The sequence below is a fragment of the Tenrec ecaudatus genome, chromosome 17 (genome assembly GCF_050624435.1).
Source record: "Tenrec ecaudatus isolate mTenEca1 chromosome 17, mTenEca1.hap1, whole genome shotgun sequence".
Lineage (NCBI taxonomy): Eukaryota > Metazoa > Chordata > Mammalia > Afrosoricida > Tenrecidae > Tenrec > Tenrec ecaudatus.
Genome location: NC_134546.1, coordinates 9,350,001 through 9,374,000, shown reverse-complemented (window position 1 = coordinate 9,374,000; position 24,000 = coordinate 9,350,001). Strand labels below are relative to the sequence as shown.

General features: G+C 38.4%; 1 protein-coding gene across 3 annotated transcripts in view; it reads right to left on the bottom strand.

The window, feature by feature from the left end:
* EHBP1 (EH domain binding protein 1) overlaps positions 1 to 24,000 on the bottom strand; it is a 345,289-nt gene that overhangs the window by 51,464 nt on the left and 269,825 nt on the right. For 2 of the 3 annotated variants that reach the window (XM_075535992.1, XM_075535990.1), the window contains exons 15-18: positions 15,338 to 15,485; positions 3,186 to 3,310; positions 567 to 705; positions 297 to 403 (exon numbers count right to left, since the gene is read on the bottom strand). In XM_075535992.1, coding sequence (XP_075392107.1) covers positions 297 to 403; positions 567 to 705; positions 3,186 to 3,310; positions 15,338 to 15,485 — 519 coding nt within the window. The remainder of the gene's footprint in view (positions 1 to 296; positions 404 to 566; positions 706 to 3,185; positions 3,311 to 15,337; positions 15,486 to 24,000) is intronic. The other variant, XM_075535993.1, reaches the window with a different exon arrangement.

Below are 24,000 nucleotides of genomic sequence, written 5' to 3'. Positions count from 1 at the left end.
ATAATTAAAATCCTCCCGGTAGATCAATACTGGAATCTCTTTATGGGAAGTGCCCTGATGGAAATGTCTCAAGGAAGCTGGGGCTGTGGAACTCTGAAAAATTCATTTTTTTAATCTGACAATTATCACCACACTGCAGACTAATTCAACAGTGCACCCCTCTCACTCTGCTTTGAATGCACTGGAGATTGACATCTTAAAAAACCTAACATCTCATTTTAACAAATAAAGGCACTATTTCCACATACAGTTTGGAATTATCAGCAATCATGAAACCACACAAAAAATTAATATACATTAAGCACTTCATCTTCTGATGGCCTCCTCCGGGTTTCAGTTATCGCTGTCTTCTCCTCATCTCCTTTCTTTGTGTCTTCCTGTATTGATCTCTGCCTTTTCATCTCTAAAAAAGGAGAAAGACATGCAAAATTATTGTAAAGCTTGATATTTGTGTATTGAAATGTGGCTTTACATTATCAGCATATGTGTGTCTATATAGATATACATATATATTTAAATGCTATTAAATCATAAGATAGGAAAACATGTTTAAAAAGTGTTCTTACCTGGCCTATTCTCAACATATTGACTGAAAGACTGAAGCTGAGTTTTTCTGACTGTAGAATCCTTGCTGAACACAACAGGAGTTTTAAAACGTTCTGTTGCTTTTTGTAACCGCTCAGCCCGGAGATCTTCTGTGCCATTCTAAAAGTAAAACAACAAATGGTAAAAGAGTCCTGCTCTTATGCATATGACACTAACCAGTAGTAAGGCAGCTTCTACAGATTTCATATCATGCTGACTTGCTAAAGTAGAAACTTCATGAGAGAGAAAAGGATTTTAAAGCATTCTGCATAATTTTATGACATGTCCTGTTGCTTGTAATCTAAAACTTTGGGGAACATGGTTTAAAGGGAGGCTCCGTCTTAGACACTGAATCTTGTGTCTTCTGTCGATGATATGTATCATTTAAAAGCCATGTCAAAAAAATAAAACTTAAAAAAATTAATAAAAGCCATGTCACCCACCACTCCTGCTCTCCACTATTCTGCCCTATCGGGCTGTAATAGTCCCACAGACTTGTATGACAAGAAGAACTAGTTTCTAATTTTATGCCCATTGAGATAAACCACTAATACTGGATGAAGGCTCAAAGGTAGGATTAGAATACTACCCCACTGCACTGCATTTCATCAGCTACAACTTTCCAAAGCCAGATTTGTAAGTAAGCCCTTTACAGCCAAGGAAACTACAATTATCTTTTCCAGGGCTTCCTATGTTAATACTGGTAACAAATTCAAATGGTTCCATCAACAAGAAATATCCCAGAAGACTGAACCACTGCAGTGTGTGGAAGCTGCAGATACCGAGGTGCTGTGTACCAAACAAATATTTCATTTTATACCTAATCTTTTATTATTTTTATTAAGTGTTTTGAAAGTAAATAGGGAAAGGCTAAGATGCATGACTAATAGCTAAGCCTGCTGAATGCTGAAACTGGTTATCAAAAGCTACCAAGACTTTGCCCTTCCTCTGCATTGAGACAATCAGTAATGAGGGAGCCCTCCAATGGCCTATTCTCTAGCCTCAAGGAGGCCTGGGATACAGAATCCTCCAGGGAAGGTAACAGTTTATCCTTTTCCACAAACACAGAATGCCTCATTTATAAATGTGTAAACTGCATTTTATTAGAAAAATAAAAACCCAAATCAATGCTGAAAGCTTCAAGAGAACAGATGGACTCTATATGTTCTTTATAAACACTGTTTTGTTTTGTGTTTTAAATCTTAACTAAAAAGATCCATACAAAAGCAAGCTGTTTAAGGCATACACCTTTTGTTGGAATAAATAACTTAAAAAAAATTTATACATAAGAGCTTTTTGGAAAACAAAAACAAGCCCACCACATTTAATCATATTTAAACAATTTGAACATGAAGATAAAAATCTCTAGAACATGAAAAATAAGTTATCCAATATATTTACCATTAACAGTAAGCTTTTAATACACTAGCTCTGTAGTTAGGAGAGAAACAGTTTTTAGTTTTAATCTATTTATTGAAATGTGAATTCTACTGTCATCATCATAACTGCCCAATTGTCTAAAAGTCTAGTCTTTACCAATACAAACAAATACAGCTAATTTTTTTTAGGCCTGGCAACATGCTAAATATCAGTGCGATTAGCCAGCAAATCCCATCTTAAGAAACCTTTTTATGACTAGGGACTTCTGCCACTTTACAAATGTATTCCTCTAAACCCACTAATTCAGTTAGCCTTTTCAATCCATTGTAGTATTCTTAGGCCAGCTTCGTTCTGCATTAAATCCACTGCAGAAAGCTAAATTGAACGCAAAAAATCAGACCTGATCCAGGCTTCCTTTGTTCAAAGATAGAGACCAAAAGTCCTCTGGTGCTGCCACACACTTTCATCACCGATTTATAGAGCCTGAGAGTGTGCGGGGAAAGCAATGAAAGTCATTGTTTTGGGACTTCAAAGCATCTCTGTGTTAGGGGAAGGAAATCCTTTCAGTCAGCAGGGTAGTCCCGTAGTCCGCAGGTGGGTGAAAAGTTACACAGGACTGGAAGTGCCCTGAAGCTAGAGAAATATTAATGACTCAATGCGAGGAAAAAGGAGGGAGGCTTGGGTGGAGACCACATGAATAAGAAAACAGGCCCTACTAGTAATACTCGTACAACGTCCACGCTTTTGTCTAAGGCTCAGAGTCATAATGGTACAAAACAAAGGCACATAGCTTGAAACTGGTATTCAGTCACATCACCAAATTCAGGTGCGATGTACTCTTATCAACAGCATAAATCCTAGTTCATCTTAGCAGAGAGCAAGTTGAGGATGATGAAAAAATACACTAGATTTCTCATAACAATGTTTTTTTAAGCTAAATATACTTACTTACAGAATTTCCGAATAGTTTCTATATGTTCTCTAATTTTATCTGAAATGTCAATTTAATGAGTTTAAAGCAAGCAGTTCTCTGAAAAGACAGTATCTATGTACCGATTATTATATTCATATCTAACTTATTAGAAGTTTAATAAAAAGTATTCCTTTATCTATAGGCAAGGACTTTGGCAAGAAATCATTTTAGGATTATCAAGTACCAGTGGAAACTAAAATGCGATCTATAGATACCACGCAAATGTTTTGAACAAGTTAAGATGTACCTTCATGTCCAGCTCTGAGCTCTCAGTTGCAGCTTTCTGGGCAGCACTGGAAAGTGAATTTGCCACCTGTGGCTGAGCTTCTAGGAGCTTCTTCAGCTTCAAGTCCACCAACTTTGTATTTTGTTCTGTTAAGTATGCAAATACCACGAGTAACCAAGTGAGATGGCACTTTCATGTCGATTTTATGTGACATCATAAACTTAGTCTCAACTCTATGTGGCACCCTAAAAAAACCACTGCACAGCAGAAAGCAAAGGCTTTGGGAATGATGATGGGAAAAAATGTACAAATGTGCTTGACACAATGGATGGATGTATGGATTGTGATAAGATTATACGAGTTCCCAATAAAATGATTTAAAAAATTAATGACAAAAAGATTAGATTTCTAATATTATATTATAAAAAGATAATAATTAAAACTCTAATATATCATAATGAAAGTTAACCCTATAGTAAATTGGAAATAAATCACTTAAATTATAAAAACAAAAATCACTACATTTTAAAAGAAAGATGAAAAGGACAAAGGGTTGTGAGTTCGTATATCAGAACAGACACATTCTAAAATTCCTTCTGCCTATATATAAGTGTATCTCCCAAATTATTCCCCTTAAAGAATACAGCCAACACACCTACTGAAGTTATCGTTTACAGTGGTTATCATTTCAGTAGCTATGCTTACCTGAAAGCCTATGACTATGTGTGTGTGTGTATAAATAACTACATAGGTTACACATAATAAGACAAGCTACTACAAACTACTTATATTTAAAGTAAAAGAAACATTTGATTCCAAATTATCCTATTTTAAAGTGTAAACTATTCTAGTACATTAAATTCATAATACAGTACTACATTAAAACAAATTCTAACATGATCCCAGACAATCATGTACACACTGTTCAAGTTCATGTGTGTCCATACATACCTAGCATTGAAACTGTGCATATATGTTCATAAATACTTTCTTCTCACAAAGCAGAAATGCAGTAAAGGTCATACTTTTATAATACATTAAATATTGATATAAAATTATGTAAAACATGGATAAGACTTTTAAAATAAATAATCTCAAATTATTATCACCAAGAGAATCATCTTTAATAAAATAGTTCAGAAACAAATGGAAACTCAAATAATTCTACTTAAATTCATTCAAAGCAACTTTAATAAGATGGTTGTAAGGCGTGCCAACCATTTGGTGAATGATATTTTTCATAAGGATTAATAAGTTTTCTAATTAGAGACTCTTAATAAATGCTATTATCATGATTTTCATGCAAATTGGTCAGTTTATATTGCCAGGCTTCTCTTTTAAACAATATCTGATGAACTATGGTCAAATCAAGATAAAAATGCAACAGTGTATTATTAAAATATTATGACTTTTATGTAATATTAAAAAAAGAATTTGGGGCAAAATAAAGCAAGGATAAAAATCATAATATATTCTAAGTGCCTCCGGATGACAGTGTGCATCCCTATTTCTTACTGCCATGGAAGAAAGCATAGATTTGAATTGGAAAACTTATTCTATGCACATACCAACACTTAATTGGCATGCTCGAGAGTTGTAAACTATACATTATTTACCTTCAAATCCAAAAGCCTAAGATGTGTTTTCCTTTTTTGGCACACATAAAGTAGGAAGAGTGTTTTTTAAAAAGGGGCATAGTCAAGCCTATTCCGTTAATTAACCAACCAAGGTGCCGTAGCTGAAACTAGAACATTCTCCTTACCTCACTCAAGAAATAGCTAATTTGTCCTGTCCTCATAAAAAGCTGTAAAATCAGGATACTCATGGCCATTGGTCTTACATTTTTGTAAATGGTGGAATAGGACTTCCATTCTGCATACATGTCGATGTCCTAACAGCAATGGATATTAATGGGCCTGATAAAGCCTTCAAGGAGCCCTGGTGGCGGCGGTGTGGTTACACACTGGGTTGTGATTCTAAAGGACTACCAGTTCGAAACCACCAGCTGCTCCACAATCGAAAAGACAGGGCTTTCTACTCCCACTAACAGTGACAGTCTCAGAAACTCACATGGGCAGTTCTACACTGTCCGATAGGGTCACTATGAGTCAGCATCAAATCAATGGCAGTGAGTTTAGTTTTTGGAGTTCGATAAAGCCTTTGGGGTAGGGACAGGATTATTGCTGGGGTAAGGTGGAGGGAGTGGTAGACAGCAAAAACATTTTTCAAAAAGTAAAAACAAGCCAATCCAAGTTCTACAGAATTTTAAATAGTAAGGATTAAAAAGGAGTCCTAATTTGGGGGTAAATATTTTTAGATGACCTAAAATATTAGGGTTCTCTTGGACTTGCACAATTATAAACATATTGACTTCTTCCTAGGAAAAGTATAATTTAATATTGGACCAGGAAGGAGCTATTGACCAAAGGAAATACGTTTTCTTGGGTGTTCTTTATATTTAGGAAGACTCTGGTCGATAGTTTCTTGGAGAAATAAAAGCATGATTTCAAACAGGGAAAGAGACAAAGCAGGTTAGCATTGCTGGAGCGGGCAAGGACTGAGGGAAAGAATGCCGACCCTCATCCCCTTGGATTCCTACAGGAAAAAGAAACGTTAAGGAATAAGCCTCTTTACATTTAGATTGAGAGACATCACTGAAGACTTTTAATTGCTGTTAGAACTTAGTCCAATAATCATTTGTGGAACGCTGCAAGCATACAAAGCTTTGGACTTTTACTGAGTGCTGTCTTATAAAGGCAACGTCTATGACACTCTTAACAATGAAAAACCAGCACCAAGTATGTTTGTACTGTCAATAGTAACTTATGAAAGTCAGATAATCAATGTTATTCACTGATGTAAGATACAAGACAAATTTAACAGCAATCAAGGAGTTGTCAACTGACACCTCTTATTGTAATCAACTGTACTTACACATAGCGTAACTTGCTAGCAATGAGGTGCCTACCAATTTTAAACTGCGTCAGAAAATCTGATCCATGGTTTATATGTACTTTGGCATATTCTATATGCACTCAATCTATACTTTACCATGGCCACATCACAATAATTAGACTGGGACAAAGTAAAGCAAGTATTTTATGTATAAAAATAGTCTTATATAACCTAAGTGTAACAGTGGATCTTTGTTACATGAGAATACAAGATATAATTTGCTGGTCCGCTGTTATTGCTAATTTTAGATTTAATGTTAAAATATTTTTTTAAAACATAAAATTAATGGGAGGAAAATTCACATGAAATTATTTGGGAGATGTAACACAGTCATATAACGCAATTACTATTATTGATGAGATAATAATAAAAAAATAACTCTCAAGTATGCCATGCAGCAGGACACCAAATATTTATAATATGGAATTACCGGGAGTATCAAGGTCATTTTCTAAGTTAGTAAGTTCATCTCCACCTCCTACAACAAAGCCTTCAGGAATCTCCTCGTTATTATCTATCTCAATATTATCATTTTCATCTGTAGGAAAATGCAGCAATAATGTTAGTACATTATGTAGCAAGAATGTTAGTATGCAATTTCTACTTTATGTCATTTGTCTAAAACACTAAAGAAAAATTATTTTAATGACAGTTAATCAAATTCAGGCCTGACACAGAAAATCAAGTAACGAATACAGTCTTATGTCACTTTTTCACTATTGGGTTAAATTAACATTCAAATTTTACATTAATCTATCAAAATGAATTGCCACATAAAAGCAAATGAAGAGTTTTGACAATTTGCTGTATGTTACCTCTGAAGCACTCACTGCGTGACATACATGCCACCTCTGGAGCACTCACTGCGTGCACATATATGTTACCTCTGAAGCACTCACTGCGTGACATACATGCCACCTCTGGAGCACTCACTGCGTGCACATATATTCTAAAATGCATTCCGCTAGTCATCTCTGATAACAGCACAAACACACACCAAAAAAGTTGGTTTGGTGACATGTCATCACATAATATTTCTTCTTAAAAAAATGTCATCTATGTTTATAAGTTTTACATTTCCATAATTTATTAGATGTAAATTCATAAACTACTTTATATAACATTGTAACTTCATTTATGTCATTTGTATGAAAACACGAATGATTTTGTGCTATTAATAAGTTATCATAAATGCATTATGGCTAGAATAAGAGACAAGAAAAGATAAGATAGTACCCACATACAAAAGAAAATTTATAAACAACTAAGATATCTTAGAAGACCGAAAGCTAAATGTACTATCTTCAGGAAATAGCTTTAGGTCATAATTATTGAATCTTAATTTTTTTACATTAAGGATTTCTATTATATATATTTCTCCTCTCTAGTTCTAGTGATAAATTTTTCTAATTTTGAACTCCATACATTTGATTTGAGTATGTGAGGTTTAGCTTTAAATTCTATTGTTGACAGTGCATTTTTGAGAAATAGGTGTCTAACCCTGAGCATTGAAGAATACCCCATCCCTTCTACCCTACACTTTCTTTTTGACTGTGTAATTTTATTAATAGTGAGATATTCCTAAGATTTTTCTAGTTGAGAAGTTGTAAAGTGCTAGCTTTGGCTTAATCCTTTTCCTTGTAGACCTTTGTGTTTGATTTTTAACCAACTCAACTTCTTAGTAAATACTGAACTGTGCATTAATATCCAGAATAATAGGTTCAACATTTAGTTAACATTCCCAATACAAAAAGTAAAAAGTGACTGCAAACTGCCCTGGGGTAGGGGTGGGAATACACAGATAAGAACACCCCCAAGTCCTCTCAAACAACTAGCGAGGGCATCCACTTGGCAACATCCTTCAAGTGCAATCTGTGAGATGGTTTTTCTAATCCATGGTGCACAATTATTTGACCCAGTTCATAAAAGTGAACACCTTCAACATCATTGTCTTCATAAGTAATCCTCTAAATACTTTTGTAGTTTAAATAAATGAGTATTCTAAGTGCTGCCTCAGTATGGCTCTAAGCCAGGGAGAGAGTGCACTACCCACAGTGTCCAGGGGGGTGCAGTTCTTTGTTGTCGCCCACCACCCTCCGCTGAGCACCACTACCCAAGTGCAGTGAAAGCACAAAATGCAACAACGATTCACTTACCTATTCAAGAAACAATGACTGGGTAATGTACTTGCAATTTATAAAAACCAGGCTAAACTTCTGGGGTGGTATCAAGAATTTATTTTGCCTGAAAGGTGTAAGTTCAAGTTACCGCATACCTACTCCTCACTTATTGGTATGGTTAGATGCCAAAGATCAGGCTGTAATGCAAAAGTAAGCGCTATACAAAAATGGAGAACCTAATCAGAGCACAGTGGAAATGACTAAATCATTACACAGCTGCCAAACGGTATCATTACAAAACCGCTACACCACTGAGAAGCGTGCCCTGCCAAGCTGACACGTAACTTTAACCTTCACAGCCGGTACTACGCTCCCTCTCAAGCACCTCAGGATTTGTTACTACCAGACATGCACTGCTTTCTGATTGGCAGATAATTCATGTAGCAAACAATGGACTAGTTCAATCATTAAGGAAAGGGTTGTGCAATCATCACCACAGTCCATTTCAGAAAATCACACATTGGTAATATGCAAAATTGTTCTCTTTTTAAAACTATTTCCATAAATGTAAAATGTTGGATAATGGTAGCTGATAAACGAGTGGCTTGACTGGCAAGTGTCACCGGGAAAGTGTAAGCGATGATGCAAATTCAGACCATGGAAAGATTATTCTTTGCCAATGGCTTTGGATACTGCTTCTTAGAAGAGTTAACTTTTACTTTGGGTCTTGAGAGAGACATCCCAGCTTTCAAGAGGTACAACTGAGGGAAGGGCATTACTGGCATGAAAGCAGAAAAGGGTAGGCTATGCTAAGAGAAGACTACAAAGTACTATTTGTCTCAAACATGACTTAATTAAAGGCATATAATGGGTGGGGGGGCACAGAGAGGGAGACAAGATAAGAAAGGTGAAACTATAGACAGCCCTGAAGGTCAGACTGAAAAGTCTGAACTGCACTTCAGAGGAAGGGAGGTATGTTCATGCTTGACTCTTAGTTGAAAGGTTGGTGGCGCAAACTCACTCTGAGGTGTCTTGGAAGATCTGCTTCTAAAAGGTCACACCCATGGACACTGTATGGTATAGTTCCACTCTGCACATGGGGTCCGTGTGTGGAAAATGACTTGAGGGAGACTAACTACAGCCTGGCTTCCCGGGAATAAGATGAGTCTCACTGAGACTTTAACATGATCAGCACTGTGATTTGGAGGATTAATTTAATAATCAGTGTAAGTAGTTTTCAACCATAATGTCTTATCACAATCAATTGAGAGGTATGTATAAACTAATTAGTAGTAATAAGTACTGAAGCTTATGCCGTTATTAAATCAGAGCAGCTTCCATATCATTCCTATACTGTTACTCTTGTTTACATTCTGCTATGCCTTGCTACGTCTTAGAGATTACATATGGGTACTGTCCAAGGGACTCCAACCCTCATGCACAATTGCTAACTTAGAGGCCAAACTGGAGAAGAGAAAGGCGGGAGGCATGAAAAGCAGGTCAGACACTTAAGAATCCCATGCAAATAGTTAAGGAGACAAACCTGGAGAGACAGAGAGTTAGAAGTGGGTGTGATGCAATCTGAAACGGACTGGATTCTGGGTAACGGAGAGGGATACTGGGGAAGCAAAAGATGAAAGAGAAACCTACACTGACACACTAACCTGAGGAACGAGAAGGAAGGCACTGCCGTGGAAACATCTGAGTCTGGAAACATGGCCAGATGTGGGTATTTTCAGGGTCCAGTGATAGGCAGAAAATTGCAGTTCTTTTCGTGACCCACTTATATGACGCCAGTGCCTATGTGATGTTAAACAGGGGCCACCCATTTGAATCTCCAGCTCAATGAAATCTCTATCTCCACTACCACTCTTCCAATAATGCAGGGTGGGTTAGCTCAATGTTTATGTATGCAGTGCTAACCTTAGATAAAGGGATTACTATCTGGGAGGGCAAGAGTAAAAATTGATCTCCCAGACAGCTCCAGTCTTCTTAAGAATTCCACTTTCTTCCCATTCACTGGCTTCAGTTTCATGACAAAACCTTGAATTCTTTTCAACAGTTACTGTGGCACATTTCTTAACACCTGTGGAAATGCTTCAAAAGCATTCTCGTAGAACGAAAGTGCACGGCTGTGTGTATCTGCATACATAGGCTTATGTTTCATGTATATGAGCTTAAAATACTAGATACCAAAAGAGAATCTCTATGGTTAACCACGGAAAACTCAGTAGGTGTTAGCAAAGCAAAAAGGAAATTAGAGATCCAGTACACAATATAAGTATTGCTGTCTGGTACCAGCAGGCCAGCTCCCACTCATAGCAACCCTGCCTAACAGAAGGAAACACTACGTCACCCTGCGCTATCCTCCGAATTTTTATTTTTGAGCTCATATGCAAATATTAGAACATATTCTTAATTGACATTAAACCAGAAAAGCGAGCCCTTTGCCATGGAGTCGATCCCAGCCCGCAGCAATCTGACAGGGCGGAGTAGGCCCCTCCTGCCGGGCTTTCCAGGGCTGCAAAGCTTTGCAGAAGCACCCAGCCAGTCTTCCTCCTGTGGCAGGATGACGGGCTTGAACCACCAAGCTTCTGCCAGCCTTTCAGTTACCAGCAGAGCGTTTTACCACTGCACCACTGGGGCTCCTTATTAATCCAAACAAAATAAAAGATACGGAAGGCCAATAAGATTTTATTTTGATTCATTTATGTAAATCAATTCACTGTAACGGAATCAATAATTATTACTACGCAGAAACATACCTACTTTCATGAGCAAATTAAAAAAACACACATTTATTCATTCACAATGAAAACAAGATTGCCACCTTCTATGGCAGTGGTTCTCAACCTTCCCAATGCTGGGACCCTTTAATACAGTTCCTCATGTTGTGGTGAGCTCCCAACCATAAAATTATTTATGCTACCTCATCACTGTAATTTTGCTACTGTTAAGAATCGAGCGACCCCTGTGAAAGGGTCATTTGACCGCCCAAAGGGCCGCGACCCACAGGGTTGAGAACTGCTGTTCTATGGAGCTATCCATAAAAACAAAACAAAAACCCTCCCTGCCACTGAGTCAATTCGAACTCACTGGGATCCTACAGGACAGGGAAGAACTGTCTCCCTAGAGTTTCAGAGAATGGAAATCTTTCTGGGAGCAGACAGTCTCATCTTTCTCTCACTGGTCACTGGTGGATTCGAACCACAGACTTTGCGGTGAGTAACTTAATGCACGGCCACTTAGGTACCAGAACTCCTTACATCCCATAGCCATCTGAAAAAAATTAACATTTATTTGGTTGCAGATAATTAACTAATAATTTCCCAAACAGAAATTCAAGCCACATTCTCTGATCACAATACCATAAATTTAAAAATAAAACACCAAACTTTCCTCCTAATACCTCTGCCTCGTAGGATAAATATAATAGAATGGACTTACAAGTTTGTCACAGTTAGAATGAAGATTCAAAATGAGGCCATTACAGGCAAATGTCTACAAAATGATGCAGAAATTAAATCTATATACATATGTGTGTGTGCATGCGTGCATGTGTGTATTTGCACACACATTGTACACCCTAATATCACCTGATTCAGTCCTAATCCCTACAAGTATGTTAATGGAGGATGAGTATAAGCCAGGACAGGTATGAGTCTGTTCTTACATAAAAATTAGATATGCTTGGTAGCAGTATTTTCTATGGGCACCACGTAGCTAAGAAACTTCTCCTGCAAGCATATTGTTTCCATTCCTTGATAAAGTTGGCTTTTACTTGACAACATCAAAAAAAGCAAGCTTTCATGTAAGCTCATGAAATGGGGCTGCGTGATGATCATGTTCAAGACACTGCCCAGGTTGTGCTTCTAATCTTAGTATTGTAATTGTATCATTCTGTCCTTTCTTTACAATATCCTCTTCTTTGTCACCCTATTCTACTACTCTATGTCAACTTGTCCCAAACTATTTATCTCGTCTTCCACACTACCCCCGAGCAAACTGCCTTTCACAGACCTGACGACTACTACTTTCACTAGTCAGTGGAAGACCAAAAAACCCAAACTTGGTACTGTCGAGTTAATGCCAACTGACACAGGTTGGACTGCTAACCACAAGATCAACAGTTTGAAGACACCAGCCACTCGGCTGGAAGAAAGATGAGGCTTTCTACTCCCACAGAGTTACAGTCTCAGGAACCCACAGGGGCAGTTCCACCCTGTCCTATAGGGGCCCTATGGGTTATTTAAAGAGTAGACATTAGCTAACTGTTCTAACTTATCAATCATATAGGGACATTTCTCACAAGTTAGCCACCTATGAATCTGAGTGAATTTCTAATTTGTTACATTGCAATGATCAGATCAGGAGCCAGACCCAGCTCAGTGTCTTCTGGGGTGTGGAATAGTCACACCTATCCACTTATCTATCATGCAAGACTGCTTCCTGGCTACATACAAGGGCATACACTCTGCAAAGCATAAACTGTTTACTGGGGTCTCTTACAGCAAAAGTTCGCTGCATCCTGGTCTAGCCCAGTGGTGGCACTGCGTGACAGATCAGTGCATTATGCATGAATGACTGAATTTCAGGTGGAAGTGTTCGCTTCTTTCTTTGCACCCTCAGCTTCATTAACGTCACTTTAACCATGAGGCTGGAGCAGACTAGGTCTGAACCACAGACTGCTGAGGGCAGGGGATAGGCTCACTCCATTGGTGCTATGTCAAACTCAGCTCTGAGAGCCCACTCTGTGATCATGCTACTGCTTCCAGCATCTAAGGTAACTGTGTCCCATGGGAGCAGTGGACCTTGGCCACTTGGATACCCTTAGGGAATAGATCCTAGATGCTTCCGCAGCGCTCACAGTTATCTGCCCAACACCGTCTCTTCATCTCACCTTGCTCTCCCCAGCTGCTGTGCACTCCTCCTTTATGAGCTCCCCACGTAGTCCACGTTTCTCCTTTCTTTGTGGCTGTTGAAAATGGGAATCCAGGTGTCTCCTTTCCCTAATTACTTAATTTCCCTAATTAGCAGGGAAGGGACCTATTCTTTGGGTCTCCAAACTGACAAAACTATGTACAGCTAATCTAATCCTGATTTGACCTCAGCTATGGTGAGATTATAGGGGAGGACCAAATACATAAACAACCCATCCTCCACCATTATTTAATATGCTTACATTCTTAGCTGTCCCAGGGTTTCCAATCCACTTAGCATAATTGTCTGCACACAACTGGGGTGGGGGGGGAGGAGGGCATTAAGACACTAGGCTCCAAGGAGTCCTTGTGGTGCAGTAAGTTAAGCACTGGACGGACTGCTAACTGCAAGGTTGGAGGTTCAAACCCACCAGCTACTCTAGGAGGAACAAGATAAGGCATTTGGTTTCTGTAAAAATTCACAGTCTCTGAAACCCTATGGAGCAACTCTGCTCTGTCCCACTAGGTTGCAGGTGCTGACTCAGAGTAGACCTGATGGCAATGACTTTTGGTGTGCCGCCACCTTATTCTTAGTCTCCTCAGTGGCTTTCTGATGCCACCGAGAGGATGCATCGGACGCTTTATGAAAGTCTGTCTGGGGGAAAAATACAATACAGGAATTGGGAGTTCTCTATCAACCAGAAATAAAGGAGGGAGGCTTCTAAAACTTACTTTAAAATCTAGAATTTTTTTATGGTATCAAGTAAGTAATATGTTATTAATGATAAAGCACATTATTATAGCATGATGCAAATATAATCATGAGTAGTTACTGATGTCATATAAAACTGCAGTAGAGAAATAGTATAGAAATTTCAATAGGAATCCTAAATGACAGGAAATAGAAAAGGGAAGATGAAGGATTTAACTAAAATATAAACGTTCTTAGAAGACCATAGTAACAGATACAATATTACTGGGGTACGAAGCTTTCAAATTTATGGGATGGAAGGTTAGATACTACGGGCATTAGATAGAGTCAATTAGAAATAATGGCAATCCATTTTCCTTCACCTTGAAGAAAATGATCGTTAATGTAGAAAGAGCTTACCTCTCATTAAGTTCTTAATAAGGAGGGTTGGTAACACAGTGACTCATGCATTGGGCAGCTGCTAACTACAAGATTAGCCATTCGAACCCACCAGATACTCCACAGGACAAAAGATGAGGCTTTCTGTTCCCATAAAGATCTGCAGTCTGGAAAGACCCCATCCTAGAAGGCCACTCTGCATCTGAATCAACTCAGTGACAGTGAGTGGAGACCTTACTGGGGTCCCTATGCGTCAGGGCGAGCTAAGAAAAATCCAGGCCAAGTATATGGCATGCTGTGGTAGATAAATATCTTTAAAAAGGAAACAAAACAACTTCCGGATCTCTTCAATGTATTAATTTTCTTAAATGACAATCAGCTTCCAAAATAAGATGCCCAAATTAAGCACCAAGATCAAACCTCTCTTTTATGTCCTTGTCCCAAGAGCAAGTTTAGAATTATCTCTGAACAGTACAGACTGAAGAAGAGCCTGGTAGAATAAGGCCAAGAAGAAGACACTGCTAAGGGCACGGATTTGTCCAACCCTAACCAGAGAATTTTAATTGGTATCTTGCAGCTCACTTTGTTGAAGTATTGCAACTCGAATGATAACAGTAGTATATTACACAATAAGATGTATCCAATATATGAAAAATTCTTCTGTGTCAGGCTATAATGTCAGAACACTGTTGAAGCAACTTTCTAAAGATCTACTTCACAATGAAAATCCGTCATTTTAAAAACTCACCAGTTAGACATTGCAGACTTGATTAAAACATATTCTTAGTACAATTAAGGAGATATTCTGATATATTACAAACCAAGCTATGTATGAATTTTCTTTAAAAAACAAAAATGGTGTGCTAAGAAAGTACTTCTCAAGATAAAAATTAAACCAAAACTGATTTGGAAAATAGCAAGTTACCATCTGATTTACTATGCTTCCTTTTGGCTTTCTGCAATGTATCGGTAGGTTGGAAACTTTGTGTATTTGATGCAACATTTTGAAGTACAAATAAAAAGTCCCCAAAGGTCCACTGCAGATTTCTGGGTTGTCTGTAGAATATGATACAAGATTCTTTAACTCACCTCCAGATGCCTTTGACCTTTCTTTCAACTTTCCTGCAGCCATTTCGCCATAGCTGGGAAGTTCTGACATCTTCACTCCAGATCGAGCTTCTGCTATTAGCTGACGAGCTCTCTCTCTCAGCTGCCGACGTCGCTCTTCATCTTGCTGCTAAGATATATTGAACAGTTGCCAACTCAGTAATTGACAGAAATGCAATTTCATTTTCAATCTGATCATCATGATAGTAACTGGTTTACAGCATGGTGCTTGGCCCACATTACAAATAGGATGCTCTATATCAGTTGGATGTCACACCATTTTTAAAAGACATCCTAGAATCACATTATTATTATTTTAGCATTTACAAATTATTGTACAAAAATGTCCATTGAAAATTCAAACTAGCTTTCAAAGAATGTTTGGCAATATAATTACTCAGAAACTACTTTTATTAAAATAATCAGACTTCTTATAGAAAAGAGTCATCACACAACAGAATTTCCATTAACATGATTTTAAGAATAGAATTTAACTTGCTAGTTTCTAATAAAAGCAGTTATAGACATCTTTGATAACAGAAAACGCTGATAAGATTACATTGATAAATACATGAAATGGTAAGCATTTGTGGGGTGCTTGAGTAGAGGTAGGGATAGTATGTCAGTTATACAATTCTGATTTAAAAATTAATAACAATAATAATCCAATAGTGGTATGAGATTATATTTGATAGCTCCCTCTCTCCTGTGATATTGAGAAAAGTAGAATTGAATGTTGTTCCTGATATATGAAATAACAAAAAGCTAAAGAGAAGAACTAGAATTGCTTTGGCCTACTAAAAAACTGTCATTATGAAACACAATCAATATGAATCTGCTTTATAAACAAGAAAACATATAAATTAAGACATTATTATACCAAATCAAAGCTGTTAATAATTTAGCCCAAGATACCTTTGCAGGGTTATTTCCCCTTAGCCCACCCCACCCCCACCAATGCTCATATCTGTTTAACAGAATTGCTTGCATCGTGTAGTTTCATGCATCTGTGGTTATCAATGTCATTTCCCCTTCATGGAATGTTCTCTCATCTTATTTAACTTCTACTCCTTCTTCAAGATTCAGTTTAAATTCACTAAGCCTCCATCTGACTATCCTTCCCTCCTCCTGGTGGAATGACCTGCTGGGAGTGGAGTACTCTGTATGTGGGTATTTATTTACTGAACAATACTTGTCAAATTACTTTTGAAATCTGGACAGATTCCTCATTCCCACTAGAGTCCTGTGACTTGAAAGCCGGAGTTATCTTTGCACCTTTGATTCTTACTACATACCTTGGCAACATGCTAGGTGGGTACAACAGAAGAATGCAGCATGAATAACTTACTATTTAAGCTCTCCAAAAGTTAACTATATACAAGGGGAGATACGACTGCCACCATGAAGACGTACGCATCAAAACACTGCAAGAGTTCAAAAGCAGGCAAGAATATTTTTGGTTGCGAGGCAATCAGAAGGTACATCCACACTCACTGCCATCAAGTCAGTGCTGACTCACAGCGAGCCCCCATGGCTTTCTGAGACTGCAAGTATTTACGGGAGGAGAAAGCCCAGTTTTTCCTCCCACCTAGCTACTGGTGGTTTTGAACTACTGACCACGAGGGCCGATGTCTGACATGTAACCACGACACAACCAGAAGGCATCAAGACAAATATTCATTTTTTTAGTTAGGCCCAAAGGATGAGTAGGATTTGAAAGGGCAGCAACGGGGCTGGGGGACAGGTAAGAAGTAGGAATAGTGCTAAAAGGAGAGACAAGAGAATCTATGATGGGAAAGAATATAGTGCAGTTTTAACCAGCAAAGGGCAACACAGTGATAGAAAAACAAGCCAAGAAAAAAGTCCTAAGTTGGTAGGTAGCTTTACAAAGCCATGCACAACGGGGCGAAGTGCTTGTATTTTATTCTAAAGATAGTTGGGGCCAACTTAAAGGTGTTTATTTTCCTTAGGAGAATGACTGACTAGAGATGAATCTGAGATGAGTAACTTAGCAACAATATAGAAGGTAGGTTTGATTAGTGGGACTGGAAAGCGACTAATTGGAAGATTCTTATAACAGCGCTGTAGTGAGATCCAGGATATCAACAATGGGAGGAGGCAGGTATAAAAATATAATTAGAGGTAAAACTGGTACCTTTATCTACTCTTGGTAAACGATTCAATGAGATAAAGGGGAAAACAGCAACTCAGAAATTTAAAGCTCGGACAATTTAAAGAATTATGACAGTAATAATCAAAATAGAAAAGGCAGAGAGGGAAAGGAAGCTTAGGGTAAGACAGAGTGGGTTTGAGGAGCTGGCAGGACTTTGGCGAACAGATATGAGGTACTTGGGAAAGTACAGACCATAATCAAATGTGCAGAAACAGAAACTGGCTTTAGAATAATCAGATTATGAATACAGAGCTGGCGCTCAAGTTACAGGTAGGTAGATATAAGAAGAACCTGAAGATACACTGAAGACAGAAAGGGTGGCCATTGAGTGAAATGTGGAAAACATTTCTATTTAGATCAGTGGTTCTCAACCTTCCCAAATGCTGCGACCCATGAATATAGTTCCTCATGTTGTGGTGACCCCCCAACCATAAAAGTATTTTCGTTGCTACTTCATCACTGCCATTTTGCGACTGTTATGACGGGCAACCCCTGTGAAATGGAAGTGCAACCCCCAAAGGGGTCGCGACCCACAGGTTGAGAACCACTAATTTGGATAGGGGGAGGGCAGAGAGCCAAAGTTGAAGAGACATTCAAGAAAAAAGGGAGTAATCAACTGTAGTAAGTGTTAGAGGTTAATGAGTCTAAAATTTTAAGAAAGGGTGATCAAACTTGGTGAAAAGGCCTTTAGAGACAGAGGCACACAGAACTAGATGCATGGAGCTCGAGTCTAGTCAATTCTTTCACAGATTTTTGAGATGGCTACAAGAAAGCTGTCTAAATTAATAAGGGTAGATTAGGAGGGGTGTCAAATGGACCCAAGCACAAGCCTTAAAGTCCCAATGGACAAATTGGGACAATTTCAGTATCAAAAAGAACAATGACAAGAGTGAATTTAATCAATGAAATCACACATTGAATCAATGAAAATTCATGAGTTCATTATGATATTCAAGAAGTAGAAGAATGGAAAAACTCATTTGTTACCATTTGAGGCCGCTGTTAAAATAACTTGTGAAAATTAGTAATTAAAGGAAAAGAATCAAGCAATTATCTTGTCTCTCCAGTAGGAACTAAATTTTAGGGTGACTAAATAGTCCATCAATGAGAGCAAGCTTTACTTTACAAAACAATGCCAACTAATAAATGCAAAAGGAGTGACAGAATGATAAAAAATATCACTTTGCAAGTTATAACCAAGAGATTGATTCTGAGAGATTGTCAACTGTTATGAAAGCTCCGAGGTAAATGTCTGATGGGGAGCAGGGTATTCGCATTATGCTACGGCACAACTGTCTTTTCCCAGGTTGCTATAAAAGCCCCCTCCGCCTAATCCACATGCCTTGTGCTGTGACTGGGCGACTCTGTCATCAGGACATGCAGACTAATGCTTGAATCTGCTCGGCTCCAGGGACTGTGTGCACCCTTCCGTCCATTTCTTTGGATACTCATGCTTTCAAAACTCTGACTAGGTACCCAACTGTCATGCTGGGTTTGAGTCATCTCGGCTCCGGAGCCAGATATAGGAAAGAGATTCCTGCAGCCATTTTGACCAACTAGTTGTTGGTCCTTGGAATTGAGGTTCAGGACAATGTAGAGCAGAGCAAAAGCATCTCTATCGTGCCTCTTGGAACTCCTGCCCCACACAATCTGTGAGCACAGCAACACGATGACAGCTTTCCGTGGGTGTCTTTCCCACCACTAAATTAAGGATGGTTTGTTGTACAGCAGTAGTAAATGGAACATACGCTTAACCAACACACGCAATGATTACATTCTAGTCGCAAGGAAATAGGCAAGGTATAAAAGGAGGGATCAGGGTTAACATCTAATCTGGTATTCAGCTTTAGTACCACTATTGCTGGCTCAACCAGACAAGATGTGGGTTTTTGTTTGTTTTTTTAAATGTGAATCCCATTATCCACATGACCTGCCCACTGCCGTTGAGTTGGTTCCAACCCGTACCAACTTTAGGTGGGGTTTTAGAAACTAAAAATCTTTTATGAGACGAGGTAACCTCCTTTTCCTCCCTTGGAACATGGTGGATGGTGGGTTTGAAGCGCCAGCCTGTGGTTAACTGTCCAAAGCTCCACCAGGACTAACTATATGAGTTTCAAAAAATTCATGGAAAAATGGGATGAAAAGATAATGGAATTTTTCTGGGAACTTTTTATTCTAAAATGTTTCACAGTGAATCCATTAAGGCTTTCTGGTATAATTTCTAGTGTAGAGGATATAGAAACATGTTAAATGACACATCAAGGAAACAATCAAACCGATTTCAAGGTAGGATATTCAGGACAACTAACCTGGCCCCTTTAACAAGCCACAGTATGAAAACAAATCAGCTAACAACACACAACAACAACCAACCAGTCAACTACCACGAACGACAACAACAAAATGACAACAACCAGATGCCACGTTGAGTCTAAAGGGCAGTATTGAGTCAATCAGATATAAAGCTGGGGGAAAGGTTGCAGAATAATATCCAGAGCATTAACCACACCTTACCATTTGGCACAACAAATATTTGTGTACATATAGATGCAGAGAATAATCTGGAGAAAAGAGAAGACTGTAGGCTATCTGGTAGTAGGTAGAGGGTGGAAGAGGCAAAGGAAGAAAAAGAAGATGAACAGATATAGGGAAATTTCTTTAATATTTGAAGACAAATTTATCTGTAGGTAGAGGCACAGTAGGCAGTAAGCAGGATGAGACTGAAGACAGAAGAATAATATACAGAAACGCTAGTTCACTATCATTAAACCTAAACGTGCACAATATCCCGGCAATAAAAGAACATGCAGGTCTGATGATGGTGGTGCCGATAGCCGTGCCACCTCCAGAGCTCTCTGTGCTAAGTGCTTTACATGCAGGATCGCATCGAATTTCGATAGGCTCCCCTTACTAGTGAGAGTATTCAAGTTGAGCTTCACAAGGTCACACAGATAGAAGTGATGTCAGCACCAGGAGTCCAGCCCAGGTCTGTCTGACTTCAGAGTCCTTACCCTGAACCCAACTACTCCATCCCCAGAGTATCAAATGACAAAACCAACTGAGGAAAATGAAGCTTTTACTAAACTTTCATCTTTCAAACTTAATAAAAGTTAAGAGCACTAATAAAAACCATTATTTGATATGCCACAGGCAACTAGGTTTTAAGTGAATTTCACTGCATGAATAATAAATTTTTGAAGCGCTGGAATTTTTAGTGATTCACCCTAAGATGAAGTGGTTTTAGCTCATCTTAACAGAGTTAAAATGAAATAAATGACTCTAGCTTCCTGAATATAAAATGGGAGATCTTTTTCTTTTCCCTCACAAGCTAGACCACCTCCTCTCCCCTCCCAACAATACTGCCCCCATCTGCAAATGTTTCCGAGAGCTTACCAAGAGTGCAATTTACAGCAAGCAATCCTTAATAAATCCAACTCTAAATACTAATTAAGGACACTTTATCAATTTCCATGCAAATTGTTTGTTTGTAGCTATTTACCCATCATTGTTCTCTATACAATAGAAAAATGCAAATGAACAAATCAGAATGCAGCCCTAATGGGACTTTCTGTTTATAACCATTAGCCCAGAGGTGTGCTGTAATTCAATTCTCAAGTAGCAAGATTTAGCCTCATTAACAGACTGCAAGGGCAGGTTACAACTCATAAAACCCTATAGTAAACAAAGTTTATGGACACAGCACAAAATCTTGAGCCTGATTGACAGAATTCCAGTTCTCTATCAGATTGCCTTGATTTACTTTTCTACTAATGTCCTAATACCACAGAGACAGCTCTGCTTGGGCCGAGAGCTCTCCAGTGGGGTGCCAGATCTGCAATGTTTGTGTTCTCACCTTTCACTTCCCTTAAGACCAGGGGAACCAACTGTGAAAATAGAAGCCAATTTGGTAAGATCACAGCGGAAACGACTAATTATAGCAATTGATTAAGCAATCGGTTTTAGTTTAATTAATGGTATAAATGTCCAAATTCATTGTGAGTAAAATGATTTCATTCAAATATGTATATACTCTACTGAAAGTTGGGGTTTGCAGTGATAGTTAAGGGCTGATCAGCAATCGAAGCTATGCATTTTTAAAATCTTCAAACAACCACTTTGCTTCCATCCCAGGAACAGAAGGACTGGACCGTAGTGAGGACTTGGCTCAGTAGAGCACGCAGGGCGAGCCACTCAAACCCAGACACTGGCTCCTTCAGAGAGGGATGGTTTGCAGAGACCACCCCCCCCCCACAAGTGCAGGAATGTGTTTTTTCTGTTTGTGTTGACCATCAAAGGAAGACAGAGATGCATAGTTGACAAATCATCTGCTCAGTATGTCTGCTGAGAGAAAAAGTAATCTTTTCACTGGAGGGGAAAACTCAGAAGCTACCGTCATTTAAAAAGTCTACTTGAACGATGTGACCTATAGGAAGCTTCAGTAGCTTTCATTTGCCTTTGTGGTCTAAGCAAACAACACAATTGAAGGAGTCAGATTTCTGTGAGATTGGGGCTGGGTAAGGTAGAAACCTGCCCAAAGAAAGTCAGTTTTAATTTTTCCACTAAGACCAGCAATAGAAAAGTGGTAGGTCAGATTCCGGGGCAAGGCAGTACTGTTGAGTCAAGTTAAAATGGACAGACTGGAGTTTTATGGAAGATACATTTCTGAGTTAAGCAAGGCTCTACACCAGGGTTTTCATGTGGAACCAAACCCCACACTAACTACACTGTCCAAAGTCATACATTTTGTTAATGGCATAATAAGAATTACCATTGGCGTTTGATTTCAAAGCCCTTGTCCTATGTAGTGCATGACTATGTTCAGAATATTTTTCAGAGGCCCTACTTGCTTTTATTCTGTTTTTTTTTTTTATCACCCTAACTTATACTTAGGCTACACAGACAGGTTCAAGTGCCCTTCACAGTACTGAATCTAGAGAGTGGCTAAGAAACTAGCTTGTTTACATCCATTTACATCTAAAGTTACCAACCTTATATCATAAACTTTGAGAAAACTGCTGAATGTCGCACATTTAAACTTTTCTCCTTGCTATAACAAGTTCAAGTCCTATTATGGGGCAAAAAGAGCCCATATTTTAAGACAATGAATCACAAATATCCAAAGATGGACGACGAATCCAAAGTCACTATTTTTCTGATCACTCTGAAATGGTCTACAATCTGCTATAGCTAGATGCACAAGTAAAACTTGACAATTTAAGGACAAACTCTTCAAGAATAAGTAATGTAATCCCTTGTTTCCTTTCCATAAAAATGTATTGGTATGCAATTTTTATATTTCACAGTTCACCGACATCTAGGCAAGCTTTCTTCCACTGCTTCAATGGTGCTACTTTTAATTTTATCCTCCTTAGTCGTCGTAATTAAAGTGATCAGCAGTGGCACCCCAGAGGCTGTGACACAGCTACAACCCCCTAGCAGACTTTTGCTTTTAAGAAGAAGGGAACGAAAAAGACTAGAGTTTTATTTCTCAGAGAACTTGAAAATCAAGCTTCTCCAATCCCCAACTTGATTCAATTGTTCTGTCAGCAGCCTTTGGATCTTAAGAATCAAATAAAAATGGCTGCCATGGGGGGTCCTTTTGATACTTGCCGCAAATGTCACCGGCTGACATTACTTTAGCCAAGAAAACGATGCCATGGATTTGTGAAGGTGCATTAGAACACGGGAAACTGTCAGCAGAGCTGCTGAGACCATTACCCACCCAAGGATGCCTTTCATAATATTAGATATTTTTATTCAATTGTGGAAAAATAAACTGTGGAGTCTTTCTAGTTAAAAAACATATTGTCTATTACATGTTTTGCATGGGGAAAAAGCTTTAACAAAAATTTAAAAATGTATTCTTTTGAATAATGGAAGTTTGCATCATTTGTAACAATGGTTATAACAGACAAAACATCGTATTTTCATTAAAATAAACAAATAAAACACCAGATTCCATGGAGCACAATATATTGTACTCACGTTATATTCAATGTTTTAGACTTGGTAACCAGTCTTCTATTAATTGGCCTAAGTAAAATTTAACTCATGTAAAAATGAAACGGAAATAAAAGGGGAGGGGGTAGTGGTTTTGTACTTAATAGGGTTAATATTTCACCGAATTCGGTTCTCAAAATGACCCATGAAATCCTTCGGTTTTGTAGGAGAGCTAGGAGAAGGAGCGGGACTGCCCCCCTTCACCATTAGACAGGAAGCGCTGCTCTGTGATTAGGCATTCAGAAAGGGGGGGGGTGTGATTGTCCAGAGGCGAGGATTACCAAAGTGCACCTATTCACTTGCCACAGAGACAGAATGAAAATAAAAAATAAAATTACATTATCTTTAAAGGTTGGGTAGACTAGGTATTTCACTGTCAGCTTGATCAGCTCTTGACTGAATAAATAGGATTTAGGGTGAAACATTGAAACTGTTTAGCAATCTTTTCACCCCATTTCAAACTTTTCTTATG